The 19,813-nt window shown below is 37.6% G+C and overlaps 1 protein-coding gene across 8 annotated transcripts in view; it reads right to left on the reverse strand.

Moving 5' to 3' along the window:
* LOC137244796 (aquaporin-like) overlaps window positions 1-19,813 on the reverse strand; it is a 127,509-nt gene that overhangs the window by 1,958 nt on the left and 105,738 nt on the right. For all 8 annotated transcript variants that reach the window (XM_067774316.1, XM_067774320.1, XM_067774317.1 and 5 more), the window contains one exon: window positions 1,456-1,599. In XM_067774316.1, the coding sequence (XP_067630417.1) occupies window positions 1,456-1,599 (144 nt within the window). The remainder of the gene's footprint in view (window positions 1-1,455; window positions 1,600-19,813) is intronic.

Here is a 19,813-nt window from a genome sequence, read left to right on the forward strand (position 1 = left end):
TTAGAAAAACTTTATAAAATGGTTGTGACACCTACCATATTAAGTAGAAGAAAATGAAAAAGTTCTGCAGGGCGAAATAAAAAACCCTTAAAATCTGGGCAGGTATTACATATATAAATAAATTAGCGGCATCCAACAGATGATGTTCTGGGTCACCCTGGTCCACATTTTGGTCGATATCTGGAAAACGCCTTCACATATACAACTACCACCACTCCCTTTTAAAACTCTCATTAATACCTTTAATTTGATACCCATATCGTACAAACTCATTATAGAGTCACCCTTGGTTCACCTTTATGGCGATATATCGAAAAGGTGTCCACCTATAGAACTAAGGCCCACTCCCTTTTAAAATACTCATTAAATCCTTTCGTTTGATACCCATATCGTACATACATATTCTAAAGTCACCCCTGGTCCACCTTTATGGCGATATCTCGAAAAGGCGAACACCTATAGAACGAAGGCCCACTCCCTTTTAAAAATACTCATTAACACCTTTCATTTGATACCCATATCGCACTAACAAAGTCTAGAGTCACCCCTGGTCCACCTTTATTGCGATACCTCGAAAAGGCGTCCGCCTATAGAACTAAGGCCCACTCCCTTTTAAAATTCTCATTAACACCTTTCTTTTGATACCCATATCGTACATACATATTCTAAAGTCACCCCTGGTCCACCTTTATGGCGATATCTCGAAAAGGCGAACACCTATAGAACGAAGGCCCACTCCCTTTTAAAAATACTCATTAACACCTTTCATTTGATACCCATATCGCACAAACAAATTCTAGAGTCACACCTGGTCCACCTTTATGGCGATATTTCGAAAAGGCGACCAACTATACAACAACCACCACTCCCTTTTAAAACCCTCATTAATACCTCTAATTTGATACCCATATCGTAAAAACACATTCTAGAGTCACCCCTGGTCCACCTTTATGGCGATATTTCGAAACGGCGTCCACCTATAGAATTAAGGCCCACTCCCTTATAAAATACTCATTAACACCTTTCGTTTGATGCCCATATTGTACAAACAAATTCTAAGGTCACCCCTGGTCCACCTTTATGGCGATATCTCGAAACGGCGTCCACCTATGGGACTAAGGATTACTCCCTTTTAAAATACTCATTAACACCTTTAATTTGATACCCATATCGTACAAACGCATTCTAGAGTCAACCCTGATCACCTTTATGGCTATATCCCTAAATGGCGTCCACCTATAGAACTATGGCCCACTCCCTCATAAAATACTCTTTAATGCCTTTCGTTTGATACACATGTCATACAAACACATTCCAGGGTTTCCCTCGGTTCATTTTCCTACATGGTTATTTTCCCTTATGTTGTCACCATAGCTCTCAACTGAGTATGTAATGTTCGGTTACACCCGAACTTAACCTTCCTTACTTGTTCCTTTTTAGCTTATTCAAATTTACATTTATAACTGCTGCTCCCGCTATGGCTCCAACTAATTGTACGATGATGTAGAACAAACTCTTCAAAATGCTCATTTCACCAACAACCAGAAAGCCAATTGTGACGGCAGGATTGATGTGACAACCGCTGATGTGCCCGAGACCCTAAAATGAGAAGAAAAGGATTGAAATATGTTACACACGGATTTTAAATATGAAGCTAAGTAATACTCAATGTAATAACGTATTTGATAAAAAATTAGGTGACCGGTCCATAAGGACCTCACCCTGAAAAGCGCTATAAAAGTTAATTCAAATACTAAAAGCTTTCTAAGACAAATGCGACTTGTAGCTTTTAGATATGATAGCTGTGAGAGGCACCTAATATCTGGAGTCTTAACCTGCAAGGTATGAACACCGAACGTGGTTAATCATTTCCACCAGCAGCCCGCTCTTCCTGATATCGCTGACGAGTACTGACTTATAAACATGTGACGCCAGGAGGCAGTGTCCAGTAAGTAAGCCCATCATGAGCCCAAGATCACCACTTATTACATAAGATTACTTTGTTAATCTGATGTCGTGAGATCTGAACATTATTTTCGACACTTTGCAGCACTTCGCCTCTCCTGAACCCTTCTAGCTTGGGTACATTATACCTCTTAGTTAATAAAACCAGGTTCGTTGGCGGTCAACGGGATGTCCAAGTATGTACATATATATGTATGTACAATAGACCATGAATCGATTGTTTAATTTTCACATATTGAAAAAACTAAAACTATGATAAGATTTGTCGGCAGTGTTTTGCTTTGTGCACGAAATTTCGAAATTAACTGCACGCTAATGTGCCAAGTTTCAAAAGTTAAAAGATTGTACATAATAGTTCTTAAATACAATTGTGGTGAATTTGCATTGCTAAATTGTGATTTAGGTGCGTGCGCATGCGCTGTAATTTTGATAACATTAAATTTATACCTTCGGTACACACCTCTGATATCTGTAAATGCTTTTAAAACCATAGCAGATAGCTATTCACATATGGTTAGTTCCATGTCAGTTCCGCCAATGATTTGAGGCGAAAAAATATGATTGCAACTGAAAAGTTAAATGGAAAAGGGTCAGAATGTATAGGACATAGAAGTTAAAAATGCCACCCTAATTTCAGTACAAAACGGAAAAATTAAACTGATGAAGGCCAAACATCGCAATTAGTTTATCAAAAATCCTAATTTGACTAGACGTTTGACGAAAAACAAGTTCTTCCAAACGGAATGGATCGATTTAGCATGGAATGAGTCACATACAAGGTGGGAATAAAGTTTGTGAAAATTTATTGAAAGCATATGGGGTATTCCATCCCATTTCGACCAATTTTGAACCCGACCCCTTTAGAAGTGGCTGACAGTTTTTCTTCTTTTTCTAGCTTACGAAAGACCTTTTTCAGAATTTTTTCAAATTTTTTCATCCAACTCAAAAAAAGTTATGAATTTAAAAAAAAACACCGTTTCACCTTTTTCAAAAATTTACAGTTTGGGATCTTTTTTTTTTAAATTTGTTTTTAAATGTACTTTTCGGAAAAAATACAAAAAAAATGTTAAGTTTTTGTTTTTTTAGTTTTTCAGTTTTTCGAGATTTTTCGAATTTCGCCATTTTTTTTTTTCTCATAAAAAACTTCAATCAACTCTGCAATCATCACCACTAATCTCGGAGTAGGCCGATTTTTTTTTTATATTTTTTTTTTATTTAATTGAAAAAAAAAAATTTTCAAAAATAAAAATTTTTTTTATCAATTTTATTTATATAACAAAAAAATGTAAGAAAATGATTTTTAAGTATTCTTTTCTTTATATATTATGGTAATCTACGATTAAAATGACTCGCTTTCGTTGTCCAGCAACTGGATTAGGCCGGTATACACATAGATTACCATAATATATAAAGAAAAGAATACTTAAAAATTATTTTCTTACATTTTTTTGTTATATAAATAAAATTGATAAAAAAAATTTTTATTTTTGAAAGCAGTTTGAAAAAAAAACGGTGTTTTTTTTTTAAATTCATAACTTTTTTTGAGTTGGATGAAAAAGTTTGAAAAAATTCTGAAAAAAGTCTTTCGTAAGCTAGAAAAAGAAGAAAAACTTTCAGCCAATTCTAAAGTGGTCGGGTTCAAAATTGGTCGAAATGGGATGGAATACCCCATATGTATAATACTTCCTTCCTATCTTCCTAAGGTGCAAATTTTCTGTCAATGATTATTTGCTGAAACTGTCCAAATGTATGTTCTGCGCATGCGCGGGCTTTGTTAGTGTTAGTGAATTGTAGTAGCGTGTGTAAAAAAAGTATTAAAGGGGTTACAACGGGTAACTATCCCCTTTACCCAACTTCTGCATACTAATTGTTATAAAATCTCAGTTTAGTCGATTAAACAACGAAAAGGCCAACAAATAGAATACAAAGCTTGATGTATTTATTATTTAAACATGGCTGCAGCCATACATAGTATATTAATTACATAGTAAAAAAAAAACAAGGCGAATAATTCATTTTTTTGAGATGAAAAAAATTTAAATATACATGTATAAAAATATACTTATACATACATCCCAACGAGCATTTCTTTAAATATTTTTAAAAATAATTTAAAGTGAATTAGCTTGAATAAGCGATATATAAACGTTTTCAAAATTTTACTTATTTTGAGTTTTTTAATGAAGTAAATTTTTGATGAAGTAAACAAAATATGAGCAGCCAGCCCTGCTATTGGTGATGAAATAGTATCAATTTTGTAAATTTTTTTCTAACATACTCTTTTTCGTCCGTGCTTTTTTTCGTTTCAAAAAACAAACGAATATCCAAATAAAAACTTATTACACAGCTGTATCCGGTGATTATTAAAGGTGTCATTGCTGAATAAATTCTCGATGGCTGTGTGATCGTCCATGATACTATTGGAGAATTTTTTATTTATTAAACTTAATTTTGCATTTCCAATTGGGCGTGCCTTGAGAACTTGTCTTAAACCTTTCTCTGACACTATACAAATATTACATACGTCCACAGATGGTGCGACAAACGGACCTTTATTTTTGTGCGCTGAAAGTAAAGGCATTTCTTCACCTATCAATTGCCCTTAACATGTGGAACATTTTATTTTCGTTTGTACCTTCCAAGCAGCATAGCCAGCAATATAACGAACAACATTGTCCACATATACAATCCCCACATCGTATTAACATAAACATTTGCTAATTCGAAATCTATTACCTCGCTATTTTTTTAAGGCTACTAGTAGACGCTGATGATGCCTCTAAAATGGATTCGCCGTCGAAGGTACAATTCCCACTTTCAGTCGCACTTAACTCGGGCCTTACTAAGAGACGTCTATATGCACTTTTAAATTGAACTTCGTTGGGATTGTTGTTTAAACCCCCTCTTGCCCTAACTGCACCAAAAAAGATTTCCAGGAAGTCTTGTGAAAGCTTATAAGTTAAAAAGTATGTCATGCCAAAATTTTTAACTTCTCAAATAGTGGAAAAATATTTCTTAAAGCAACGATCATACCAACAAATCCTGTTTTCCAGCCAGATTGAACCAGAAGGGTGCCATTAGCATCTCGCAATGAAGGGATATATTCCTCGAATCCCTGCGCGTGCGTCTTTAAATTGCAATATGATTTGAAAATTTTATAATACTAATGGAAAACAAAAGCTTACTTTTTCATTTGGATATCGAAAAAGCCTAATGTACAATATTGATAGAGGCAAGACGGCTCATTGAAATATACATATATTTAAATGACTTATCTTGTTTGGTTGATTTTCCGACTGGGTGGATAAATGATGTATATTGGAACGATTTTCCGTCATCCCTTGTCAAATTTGGTTTTGAGACAAACCGGTTTCGGCGTTGTGCCATCATCAGTGTCGATTTTCGTTCTGATCTGTTGTTGTCATTTGTCCTGTATTTATAGTTCGTAGGTATATGAGCAGGTATTGTCAAATTGATGCTTGTGTATATTTAGTTATGTGTATGTGCTGTGTGTTTGTTCAGAACCGAGGGTGGTTTTACTAATCGATTTGTGTGGCTGACTGGGGTAGGTAGAAATCTGTGATTTTAGTCGTTTGACCTTCTTTGTCGGTTTTTTGTTTTGGTGTGTTAATTGTTTTGTGTTTATTTGTTGTTGTGTGTTTGTCTGATGTACCTGTGTTATTAAGCCGTTTCCTGTAAACAAGTTTTAAAGGCTCGAATATTGTGTCAGAAATTGTGTTTATCTGTTCGTTTATTATTCTGCCGTCGAATGTTTTCTGTTTGTAGATTTCCATGTTTTCGAGTACGTTGAGACGTCGGCCCTTTTCTTGTATGTGAAGAACCCTAACTGTTTTATTGATGTTTGCTGGGGAACATTCATTCTCGACCATGTGATTCGCGAAGTTAGACTCGGGTATAATGTTTGAATTCCGTATTTTTTTGTTGTAATCTCTAATATGTTCTCTGAACCTCATTCTTATTTGCCGTCCTGTTTGTCCTATGTAACCATGCTGGCATCCGCAGGTAAGCTTGTATACGCCGTGGCTGCTAAACGGATCCTCTGAGTTAATGTTAGTTCTTAGTTTTCGCCCTAGATTGTTCGATGTTTTGAATGCTGTGTTAATGTTGTATTTTTTAAAGAAGTTTGCCAATTTATATGTTGCTTTTCCAGTATATGTCATAGTCGTCCAGCTATTATTTTCCTTTTCATTATTTCTTTTTGGTTCTCCATTTGTCCTTCTGAGCTTATCTACTAGTGCTTTTTTATATCCGTTGTTTGCAGCGATATTATATATGACCTCAAGTTCTTTCTTATATGCCTCTTGTGTAAGAGGTGTTCTTTCAAGTCTATGTACCAAGTGCCTTAATGCTGCATTTTTATGATGTTGAGGGTGATTTGAGGTATTGTGTATTATTGTGTCGGTGGCCGTTGACTTTCTATATATGTCATAGTTAAATCTTTTGGCTTCTTTATCAATATTTATCGTGAGGTCTAGATAGTTGATTCCTCCGTCTTTTTCGGTTTCCATTGTAAATTTTATATTGCCGTGCTGTTTGTTGAGGTACTCCAGTACGAGCTCTTCGTTATTAGTAGTTAAAACGCATATTATGTCATCCACGTATCTAGCATAAAATGACACGCCTAATTTGGACTTCAGCTCCTGTATGTACTTTTCTTCCAGATTTTGCATGAACACTTCCATAAGAATTGCTGATGTGGGGCTTCCCATTCCAAGACCGTTTGTTTGTCTATATATTTTATTGTTGAATTTAAAATAGTTTTGACGTAAAGTGGTTCTTAGCGTATTTGTGATTTGCATACTTTTCACTTTGTTTTTTGTGTTATGAACTATTGTTGAGCTAACTATGTCCAAAGTCTCCGATAGTGGTATAGATGGGTATAAATCTTTTATGTCAAAAGATACCAATTTGCTGCTTCTTGTTAGCTCTACGGTCTCGAGTCTCTCTATTAGTTCTGTTGTGTTAGCTATAGCATATTCGTTCCTTAGCTCCAGAGTATCTATCAATATCGTTTTTAAATATTTGGACAGTTTGTAACATGGTGCCGATTTGAAATTAATGATGGGCCTCATTGGCGTGTCCGGCTTGTGGATTTTTGGTAGCGCAACCAGTGGAGGAGCCGAAGGGTTCATTTGGACCAATCTATGTGCCATGTTAGAATCTACTATATTTGTTGCATTTTTTATAGCAACTTTGATGGCACAACGCCGAAACCGGTTTGTCTCAAAACCAAATTTGACAAGGGATGAGGGAAAATCGTTCCAATATACATCATATATTTAAGTCCCTTTTTTACAAAAATTTAACGACAGCCTTGAGATTTTGTCTCCTTCTCTCGTTGTATATCTGTACTGTAATGTTTGACAGGCTGCACAGTTCAGTAGTAGTGATATAGAAGTATTACATATATGATTGAAAGTCATTTCACATGCGTGCCATTATTTGCTTGTTTTGAGTTCATCGTTTAAATGGCAAAATTTGTCAGAAATTTAAATAAAAAGCTGACAGTTACAAGTGATATGCAAATAGCATATGTGGGGTTTGCCTATAGTGAATTTTAATCGTATTAAGTGCGGTGAGAAATAACTTTTGCTGCTGTAAATAGTACAATACTTTAATATGAATATTCACAGCAACCTGTATGAGCCTCAAATCCTAGATAAATATAGAACAGTTGGCAGATATTTCTTCTTAGAAGTTTAGTCCATGTTTTACAAAATTCGGTTTAAAAATAATTACACGTGTGAGTAAAAAGTATGTTTTTTTTGCGCATTCAGGCATCCCATACGCATATGCATACATAAATATTTACATATTCACTCTTATAATCTGTAAGTACTCGCCTAAATAAATTGCAATGACTTTTAACTTCAAACGTTTAACGATTCTGTCTTGTTGAAATTGAAAGTGATTATTTTGCAAAAATTTGAAAAAATGCAGATCATCGCTTAAATGAGAATATTTGAGTTAACAGAGAAATTTATTTGATAAGTGATGATTGAAGATAATGACAGCATGTGCAGTAATTGGTCTTTATGACTTTGTTTACGGCTTAATTCCATTCATTTGCAAAATAATTTTATTTTGTGACCTTACGTAATGCTGTTTGGTTTTGAAATAGTACGTACCCTAACATAAATGCTCTCAAAGTTTGTATTTGATTAGCCAACAAAACTAAAAGTTGAATGGGATAATAATTTAAGCATCCGACCTGATGAAGACGATATCAAGAATGTTTAAGACTGCTTTAACAGGTGGAAAATCTGATTTTGAAGGCTTAACCTTGACTCGCGATCGCCACGAAGGGTCACCAGCTGGAAATAACGACATCCTCGAAAACTATCACGGGGATATCTTGGCTCGAGTGAATACTAGTGAACTGTACTTGCCAACTTCTTAGTTACAGAAGTTGCAAGATTCTTCTGACCAAGCGTTCATAGCACGCTTTAAGCCAAGTTTTGTGGGCACTCAAGGGCTCATTTATATCAACGATTTGTAAAAAAAAATAATTTTAAATTTTTTCTACAAATTGGCGGGATGGAACCTACATACATGTTTTATGCCGACTCCGAACGCCATCTGCAAGCAGACTAATTTTCGCTGAGAAACTTTTTGTGGCAGAAATATACTCGAAGTGTTTGCCGAACACTGCCGAGGAGAGAACCTGCTTTTTTAACACGCTTTTATTAGCTTGGCCTGTATGTAACGGAATATTTGAGCTTAATTTTCACAAGTTTCTAGAAGTCTGATTAATTTGAAACTATGCATACGTATCAAGGACCGATGACAATGCATTAATGTGATGGTGTGGTGACATAAGGTCAACGGCCATAAGGTCAATTGGCCTTATTACCACTTTGAATGACCATAAGTTTGATTGAAACTGTTCACACATATCAAGGCTAGATGACAATGCATTAGTGTGATGGTGTGGTGACATAAGGTCAACGGCCATAAGGTAAATTGGCCTTATTACCACTTTGAATGGCCATAAGTTTGAATGAAACTTTGCAAACGTATCAAGGGTCAATGACAATGCATTAATGTGATGGTGGGGTGACATAAGGTCAACGGTCATAAGGTCAATTGGCCTTATTACCACTTTGAATGGTCATATGTTTGATTGAAACTTTGCAAACATATCAAGGGTCGATGACAATGCAATAATGTGATGGTGGGGTGACATGAGGTAAACGGACATAAGGTAAATTGAACCCAAATGGCCATAGATTTGAAACCTTGCACATAATGCGAAAAACGCATTCCTTTATTAATGATAGAAGTGGATGCATGGCACGTCTACGAAAGAGCATACTGGAGCCCTTTTTTAACATGCTTTTATTAGTTTGGCCTGTATCTATGTAACGGAATCTTTGAGCTAATTTTCACCGGTTTCTCGAAGTCTGATTAATTTTAAACTTTTCATACGTATCAAGGACCGATGGCAATGCATTGATGTGATGGTGCGGTGACATAAGGTCGACGGCCATAAGGTCAATTGGCCTTATTACCACTTTGAATGGCCACAAGTTTGATTGAAACTTTGCGGACGTATCAGGGCTCGATGACAATGCATTATTGTGATGGTGTGGTGACATAAGGTCAACGGCCATAAGGTCAATTGGCCTTATTACAAATTTGAATGGCCATAAGTTTGATTGAAACTTTGCACACGTATCCAGGCTCGATGACAATGCATTATTGTGATGGTGTGGTGACATAAGGTAAACGGCCATAAGGTCAATTGGCCTTATTACCAATTTGAATGGCCATAAGTTTGATTAAAACTTTGCACATGTATCAAGGCTCGATGACAATGCATTCCCAACAAACATTTAGGTTAGAAAACGATTAGAAGGCGAATCGAATTCTAAAGTATTTCTCTAAGGTAGAAGGTTCTAGGACGATTTGCCAAACTGTCGCGAATTAAAGCATTCTCGACAAAAAGGGGACTTCGGTCTCGATATCGAGAAAAGGGTTAGAATTCTAGTCGAATTCTAACGTCAATTTCTAATGAGTTTCTAATGAGAATTTTGAAGTGATGCGCAATTAAGTTCAATTATTTAAAATCAGCGCAATTTTCATTGTTTCATTATATCAAGTACTTTTATTTGGTTACAAGCTTATGTATTAAGAATGAACATATTTTAAAGACTTTTTCTATTATACTAAATTAAAACCGTACTTAAAGATTGAGCTCAGCGTTGGTTTGAGGTACGGATGAGGAAGCGTTTTCTTCATGCCATTCAAATAGCCACTTCAATAATCTGCTCGCTTTCGTTTTTTAACTTTTTTTCACTTAGTAGTGATTGTTATTATAAAGAAAAAAAATTATTTCGCAGCTTATATTATTTCCACACATTTTTTCACTATTTTTATTTTGTTTGTATAACACTAAGGATGAGTGATTATGTCGTTCAAATAATCGCTAACTGTGACAATGATCATAACATCGCATTTCTAGAGTTATTCGAATCGTTTCACAGTCGAATTCTAACCTTGTTCTCTAACCTAGTTTTCGAATCGAAATACATGTAAAATTCTAATGTAAAATTACAATATTTCTCTAACGTTAGAAACTGTGTTTGCTGGGTTAATGCGATGGCGTGGTGACATAAGGTCAACGGCCAAAAGGTCAATTGGCCCTATTACCACTTTGAATGGCCATAAGTCTGATTGAAACTTTGCACACGTATCAATGCTCGATGACAATGTAATAATGTGATGGTGGGGTGACATGAGGTTAACGGACATATGGTCAGTTGAACTTGTGACCACCCCAAATGGCCATAGATTTGAAACTCTGCACATAATGCGAAAAACGCATTCCTTTATTAATGATAGAAGTGGATGCATGGCACATCTACGAAAGAGCATACTGGAGCCCTTTTTAACACGCTTTTATTAGCTTGGCCTGTATCTATCTATGTATCTATGTGTACATGTATGTATGTAACGGAATCTGGAGTGGAGCCGAGAGCCCCGGTAATGCAGAGCTCCGAACTCCGTTGCAACTTTTGAGGCATTTTAAGATAGGTACGTTTAGCTAGTGCAGGCCACCAGAGCAAGGACCCATAAAGAAGGATCGGGCGCACAATGGCTGTGTAAATCCAGTAGGTCACCTTAGGGGAGAATCCCCAGGAGGTGCCAATTGCCCTCTTGCAGGTGAACAGCTCTGCTGCTGCCTTCTTGGATCGCTCCACTATATGGGCACTCCATAATAGCTTCCTATCCAGAATGACTCCCAAATACTTGACTTGATCGCTAAACGCTAAGAACGTACCCCCAATTCTGGGCGGTGTAAGATTTGGTACTTTGTACCTCCTCGTGAAGAGGACAAGCTCGGTTTTATCCGGGTTGACTTCCAAACCTGTGGCGGGTTGTAATCCTGGAGCAGCTCCAGGATGTCAGCTGAGTTCGTTGGCGTCACTGGAACCCAGGCGCTAGCCCTTGGTCGTGAGGGGATATCACGCGCCTCCACAACCTTGAGGCGCGCGCCCGGATATACCACCCCTATCAGCGTGACGGCGGCCCTATAGAGGTTTACCGACCTGGCGTCATCACAGGCAATTAGCTTGACCTTGCTCAGGAACTACCCTGCATCGGTGTAAGATGGCGGTGGACCAGGGTTGTCTTTCTTAATCTTAAGGGCCACAGTAGCGAGCGCGGCCTCAACCCACTTCCACTGTTGTTTCGGGATCCTGCCATCTTCGCTGCTCTCGTCTATAATGCCAATGATCTGCCAACCCTTGGCAATTTCGGCGAAAGACCACGTCCAGCCCCCTGCGTCTTGGCCCTTTTCGGTGCCGTGGGGTTGGATTCATCCATGGACCGCTGGCGTTTCGAGGTTTCATCACTCTCGGCTAAAACTTTTAAAATTACTTGAACTAAAAAATTAAAAATAAATAATAGTTTAAAAAAACTAAAAAAAACACGCTTTTATAGCTAACCGAACTAAAAAATAGAAAATAATTTTCAATTAAAAAGAGTTTATATAACAGTAGTAGAAGGTCAAACAATCATTTATAGTTAATCACCTCAAAATAAAATTATAATAAAATTTAAGTTATTAACAGAATAATTTAATTCACTGTAAAAAGCGTGGGGTGCTTGATATTGAATGTTACAATCATTCCATTGGCAACTATCTGAGAGGAAAGATATGTCCAGTTAGTATGCCTATGAAAAATTTTGTGAGTACAACGTCGTAGGATTTGCACATGATCTTAGAAATTTAGTAGTCATGCGCTCCTCTCCACGACTTTCCTGCGATGGACCATATGCAACTTCTGCCTCCTTTTGAATTCCCCCAAGTGGATGGGGAAGTCTATCGTCGATTCATCGGGTGCTGCCTCTTCCTTTGCTAACACATCGACCTTTTCGTTACCCTCTATTCCTTTATGACCAAGAACCCATTATAGATATATGGTCGAGCCTAAGTGAAGTTCCTCCAATGCATTATAGGACACTTCTTGTTGAAGTACTATTTGAAATTATTGATCCCTAAGTACCTCCGAAATGATCCTGAAACCAATCCCAAACGTTTTAAAACGTCCTGCTAACAATGCCTATTTATTCGAAGTGGGTCCAAAAATGACACCAATAAAAAATCTGAAATGATCCCTAAATAGCTCCGAACTCATCCCGAGAGTAACACCGCAATTATGACGAATTGGCCTCGAAAAGATCTAAAACTGACTTCGAGTTAGTCCCGATATGCTTTTTAAAATCATGCCGCAATGCTCCAGGGATGGTTTAGAAACAGTCCCGAAATCCACAAAACGCCTCGTTCGAGTAAAACATTCCGAAAGGATTTCTAGAATACTTCAGAGATAGCCCCGAACACAAATCCGTAAAAGTCCTGAAATATATTCTTAATTATACCTAAAACAATTCCAAAATGGACCCGTAATGATATCGGAAGCAATCGACCAGCAGTTCCGAACTTCTAAATGATTTCGAACACCAATTTGTGATAATCCCGAAAACAGTCTCGTAGTACTACCGAAACTATACGCAGATAGCCCCAAAAAATCTTGAAAAAGTATGAAATGATCCCGAACACAAACGTAAAAGTCCTGAAATATTCCCTAAATTATCCCGAACACAATTCCAAGTACGGACTGAAATTATACCGAACAATTACGAAAGTCACAAAACTTATCCGAAATAGTCCCGAAATGATCCCGAACACAATTCTGAGAAGGTCCCGAAATAGTAACGAACTGATCACGAAAACAGTCGAAATAATTCGGAAATTGTCCTGAAATTAGAGGCAGATAATTAAGAAAGGATGTCAAAAAAGTGTATAAATTTTCTGGAATGATATCAATCTAGTCCCAAAAGTGTTTTGAAATAGTCAGGAAATGATTTTGAAAACGTTTCCAATAGGACCTGGAAAGCGTACCAATATGAACTATAACAAGTAAGGAAGGCTAAGTTCGGGTGTAACCAAACATTACATACTCAGTTGAGAGCTATGGAGACAAAATAAGGAAAATGAACCTGGGGTAACCCTGGAATGACATGTATGACATGTGTATCAAATGGAAGGTATTAAAGAGTATTTTAAGAGAGAGTAGGCCATAGTTCTACGGATGGACGCCATTTAAGGATATCGCCATAAAGGTGGACCAGGGCTGACTCTAAAATTTGTTTGTACGATATGGGTATCAAATGAAAGGTGTTACTGAGCATTTTAAGAGGGAGTGGGCCTTAGGTCTATCGGTGGACGCCTTTTCGCGATGTCCCCATTAAGGTGGACCAGGGGTGACTCTAGAATGTGTTTGTACGATATGGGTATCAAATGAAAGGCGGTAATGAGTACTTTAAAAGGGAATGGGCTTTAGTTGTATAGGTGAACGCCTTTTCGAGAAATCGCCATAAAGGTGGACCAGGGGTGACTCTAGAATATGTTTGTACGATATGGGTATCAAATGAAAGCTGTTAATGAGTATTTTGAAAAGGAGTGATCCTTAGTTCCATAGGTGGACGCCGTTTCGAGATATCGCCATAAAGATGGACCAGGGGTGTCTCTAGAATGTGTTTGTACGATATGGGAATCAAATGAAAGGTCTTACTGAGCATTTTAAGAGGGAGTGGGCATTAGGTCTATAGGTGGACGCCTTTTCGAGATATCGCCATTAGGGTGGGCCAGGGGTGACTCTAGAATGTTTGTACGATATGGGTATCAAACGAAAAGTGTTACTGAACATTTTAAGAGGGAGTGGGCATTAGGTCTATAGGTGGACGCCTTTTCGAAATGTCGCCATTAGGGCGGGCCAGGGGTGACTCTAGAATGTGTTTGTATGATATGGGTATCAACTGAAAGATGGTAATGAGTATTTTAAAAGGGAGTAATCCTTAGTTCTATAGGTGGACGCCTTTTCGAGATATCGCCATAAAGGTGGACCAAGGGTGACTCTAGAATGTTTGTACGATATGGGTATCAAACGAAAGGTGTTACTGAGCATTTTAAGAGGGAGTGGGCATGAGGTCTATAGGTGGACGCCTTTTCGAGATATCGTCATTAGGGTGGGCCAGGGGTGACTCTAGAATGTGTTTGTACGATATGGGCATCAAACGAAAGGTGTTACTGAGCATTTTAAGAGGGAGTGGGCATTAGGTCTATAGGTGGACGCCTTTTCGAGATATCGCCATTAGGGTGGGCCAGGGGTGACTCTAGAATGTTTGTACGATATGGGTATCAAACGAAAGGTGTTACTGAGCATTTTAAGAGGGAGTGGGCATTAGGTCTATAGGTGGACGCCTTTTCAAGATATCGCCATTAGGGTGGGCCAGGGGTGACTCTAGAATGTGTTTGTACGATATGGGTATCAAATGAAAGGTGATAATGAGTATTTTAAAAGGGAGTAATCCTTAGTTCTATAGGTGGACGCATTTTCGAGATATCGCCATAAAGGTGGACCAAGGGTGACTCTAGAATGTTTGTACGATATGGGTATCAAACGAAAAGTGTTACTGAGCATTTTAAGAGGGAGTGGGCATTAGGTCTATAGGTGGACGCCTTTTCGAGATATCGCCATTAGGGTGGGCCAGGGTGACTCTAGAATGTGTTTGTACGATATGGGTATCAAATGAAAGGTGGTAAGGAGTATTTTAAAAGGGAGTAATCCTTAGTTCTATAGGTGGACGCCTTTTCGAGATATCGCCATAAAGGTGGACCAAGGGTGACTCTAGAATGTTTGTACGATATGGGTATCAAACGAAAGGTGTTACTGAGCATTTTAAGAGGGAGTGGGAATTAGGTCTATAGGTGGACGCCTTTTCGAGATATCGCCATTAGGGTGGGCCAGGTGTGACTCTAGAATGTTTGTACGATATGGGTATCAAACGAAAGGTGTTACTGAGCATTTTAAGAGGGAGTGGGCATTAGGTCTATAGGTGGACGCCTTTTCGAGATATCGCCATTAGGTTGGGCCAGGGGTGACTCTAGAATGTTTGTACGATATGGGTATCAAACGAAAGGTGTTACTGAGCATTTTAAGAGGGAGTGGACATTAGGTCTATAGGTGCACGCCTTTTCGAGATATCGCCATTAGGGTGGGCCAGGGGTGACTCTAGAATGTTTGTACGATATGGGTATCAAACGAAAGGTGTTACTGAGCATTTTAAGAGGGAGTGGGCATTAGGTCTATAGGTGGACGCCTTTTCGAGATATCGCCATTAGGGTGGGACAGGGGTGACTCTAGTATGTGTTTGTACGATATGGATATCAAATTAAAGGTATTAATGAGGGTTTTAAAAGCGAGTGGCCCTTAGATGTATATGTGAAGGCGTTCTCGCGATATCGACCAAAATGTGGACCAGGTGATCCAGAAAATCATCTGTCGGGTACTGCTAATTTATTTATATATGCAATACCACTAACAGTATTCCTGCCAAGATTCCAAGGGCTGTTGATTTCGCCTTGTAGAACTTTTTCATTTTCTTCTACTTAATATGGTAGGTGTCACACCCATTTTACAAAGTTTTTTCCAGAGTTATATTTTGCGTCAATAAACCAATCCAGTTACCATGTTTCACCCCTTTTTTCGTATTTGGTATAGAATTATGGCATTTTTTTCATTTTTCGTAATTTTCGATATCGATAAAGTGGGCGTGGTTATGGTTGGATTTCGGCCATTTTTTATACCAAGATAAAGTGAGTCCAGATAAGTACGTGGGCTAAGTTTAGTAAAGATATATCGGTTTTTGCTCAAGTTATTGTGTTAACGGCCGAGCGGAAGGACAGACGGTGGACTGTGTATAAAAACTGGGCGTGGCTTCCACCGATTTCGCCCATTTTCACAGAGAACAGTTACCGTAATAGAATCTATGCTCCTACCAAATTTGAGAAGGATTGGTAAATTTTTGTTCGACTTATGGCAATAAAAGTATTCTAGACAAACTAAATGAAAATGGGCGGAGCCACGCTCATTTTGAAATTTTCTTTTATTTTTATATTTTGTTGCATCATATCATTACTGGAGTTGAATTTTGACTTAATTTACTTATATACAGTAAAGATATTAAATTTTTTGTTAAAATTTGAATTTAAAAAAATTTTTTTTTAAAAAGTGGGCGTGTTCTTCATCCAATTTTGCTATTTTTTATTTAGCACATATATAGTAATAGTAGTAACGTTCCTACCAAATTTCATCATGATATCTTCAACGACTGCCAAATTACAGCTTGCAAAACTTTTAAATTACCTTCTTGTAAAAGTGGGCGGTGCCACGCCTATTGTCCAAAATCTTACTAATTTTCTATTCTGCGTCATAAGTTCAACTCATATACCAAGTTTCGTCGCTTTATCTGTCTTTTGTAATGAATTACGGCACTTTTTCGGTTTTTCGAAATTTTCGATATCGAAAAAGTGGGCGTGGTTATAGTCCGATATCGTTCATTTTAAATAGCGATCTGAGATGAGTGCTCAGGAACCTACATACCAAATTTCATCAAGATACCTCAAAATTTACTCAAGTTATCGTGTTAACGGGCGGACGGACGGACGGACATGGCTCAATCAAATTTTTTTTCGATCCTGATTATTTTGATATATGGAAGTCTATATCTATCTCGATTCCTTTATATATGTACAACCAACCTTTATCCAATCAAACTTAATATACTCTGTGAGCTCTGCTCAACTGAGTATAAAAATACTCGAAAATACTCCGAAATAGCTCAGATATGATCTGGTGATAGCTGCAGAATCATCCGAAATTATCCCAAAACGACATAGAGATAGTCTCAAGGTTATCCCAAAACGACAACGAAGTAGCCCCGGTAGGATCTTTTAAACAATCTTGAAATTGTTCTGAAATGATTCTGACGTAATCCTTCCGCACAGTTTTCCAAAATTGCTTAGACTTCGCTCCATATGACCCATATATAAAATCTATCAAAATATTTATGTACATAAAAATAAATAACTGACAGCTGATTATAAACTTTTTATACTCAGTTGAGCAGAGCTCACAGAGTATATTAACTTTGATTGGATAAAGGTTGGTTGTACAGTAGGGCGAATCGATTTAAAAATCGCTCATTGCTCTGTGAAAATCGTATTCTAGGGATCAAAGTAAGAAACTTTGCCGAAGGAACGATACCTCTAAAATGAATTCTGATGTCCCCCCCTATGGGTCGAACTTTTGGGTAGGCGCAATTTCAATTCTACCTGCTGTGTCTTGTGATGGCTTGAAGAAAACAACACAAGGAATTTTTGTAAAAACGCTAATTTCAAATAATTTTTTTCAATTTCTTTTCTATTACTAAGTTAAATTCATTTTTCATTTACATATGTTCTGACTAAAACTCCAAAAAGAAAAAACATAGGCATTCAAAGTGGGATTTTTCAAAATTTGCCCCTACGACCCAAAGGGGGGACATCAGAATTCGTTTTAGAGGTACGGTTCCTTCGGCAAAGTTTCTTATTTTGATCCCTAGAATATGATTTTCACAGAGCAATGGGCGATTTTTTTGCCTCCCCAAAAATCGACCTGGCCTATTGTACAGGTATAAAGGAATCGAGATAGATATCAAAATCATCAGGATCGAAAAAAAATTTGATTGAGCCATGTCCGTCCGTCCGTCCGTTAACACGATAACTTGAGTAAATTTTGAGGTATCTTGATGAAATTTGGTACGTAGGTTCCTGAGCACTCATCTCAGATCGCTATTTAAAATGAACGATATCGGACTATAACCACGCCCACTTTTTCGATATCGAAAATTTCGAAAAACCGAAAAAGTGCGATAATTCATTACCAAAGATGGATAAAGCGATGAAATTTGGTAGGTGAGTTGAACTTATGACGCAGAATAGAAAATTAGTAAAATTTTGGACAATGGGTGTGGCACCGCCCACTTTTAAAAGAAGGTAATTTAAAATTTCTGCAAACTGTACACAGTCGACCGTCCGTCCTTCCGCTCGGCCGTTAACACGATAACTTGAGCAAAAATCGATATATCTTTACTAAACTCAGTTCACGTACTTACCTGAACTCACTTCGTATTGGTATAAAAATGGCCGAAATCAAACTATGACCACGCCCACTTTTTCGATATCGAAAATTACGAAAAATGAAAAAAATGCCATAATTCTATACCAAATACGAAAAAATGGATGAAACATGGTAATTGGATTGGTTTATTGACGCAAAATATAACTTTAGAAAAAAACTTTGTAAAATGGGTGTGACACCTACCATATTAAGTAGAAGAAAATGAAAAAGTTCTGCAGAGCGAAATAAAAAACCCTTGAAATCTTGGCAGGAATACTGTTCGTGGTGTTACATATATAAATAAATTAGCGATATCCAACAGATGATGTTCTGGGTCACCCTGGCCCACATTTTGGTCGATATCTGGAAAACGCCTTCACATATACAACTACCACCACTCCCTATTAAAACCCTCATTAATACCTTTAATTTGATACCCATATCGTACACACATTCTAGAGTCACCCCTGGCCCACCTTTATGGCGATATCTCGAAAAGGCGTCCACCTATAGAATTAAGCCACGAGCCCTTTTAAAATACTCATTAACACCTTTCATTTGATACCCATATCGTACAAACATATTCTAGAGTCACCCCTGGTCCGCCTTTATGGCGATATCTCGAAAAGGCGACCACCTATAGAACTAAGGCCGACTCCCTTTTAAAATACTCATTAACACCTTTCGTTTGATACCCATATTGTACAAACGCATTCTAGAGTCACCCCTGGTCCACCTTTATGGCGATATCTCGAAAAGGCGACCACCTATAGAACTAAGGCCCACTCCATTTTAAAATACTCATTAACCCCTTTCATTTGATGCCCATATCGTACAAACAAATTCTAGGGTCACCCCTGGTCCACCTTTATGGCGATATCTTGAAAAGGCGACCACCTATAGAACTAAGGCCCACTCCATTTTAAAATACTCATTAAAACCTTTCATTTGATACCCATATCGTACAAACAAATTCTAGAGTCAACCCAGATCCAACTTTATGGCGATATCTCGAAAAAGCGTCCACCTATAGAACTAAGCCCACGCCATTTAAGTTTCTCATTAACATCTTTCATTTGATACCGATATCGTACAAACAAATTCTAGAATCAGCCCTGGTCCACCTTTATGGCGATATTCCTAAATGGCGTCCACCTATAGAAATATGGCCCACTCCCTCAAAACATACTCTTTAATACCTTCCATTTGATATACATGTCATACAAACACATTCCTGGGTTACCCTAGGTTCTTTTTACAACATGGTGATTTTCCGTTACTTTGTCTCCACCTCTCAACTGAGTATGTAATGTTCGGTT

The sequence above is a fragment of the Eurosta solidaginis genome, chromosome 3 (genome assembly GCF_040869045.1).
Source record: "Eurosta solidaginis isolate ZX-2024a chromosome 3, ASM4086904v1, whole genome shotgun sequence".
NCBI classification, from domain to species: Eukaryota; Metazoa; Arthropoda; class Insecta; order Diptera; family Tephritidae; genus Eurosta; species Eurosta solidaginis.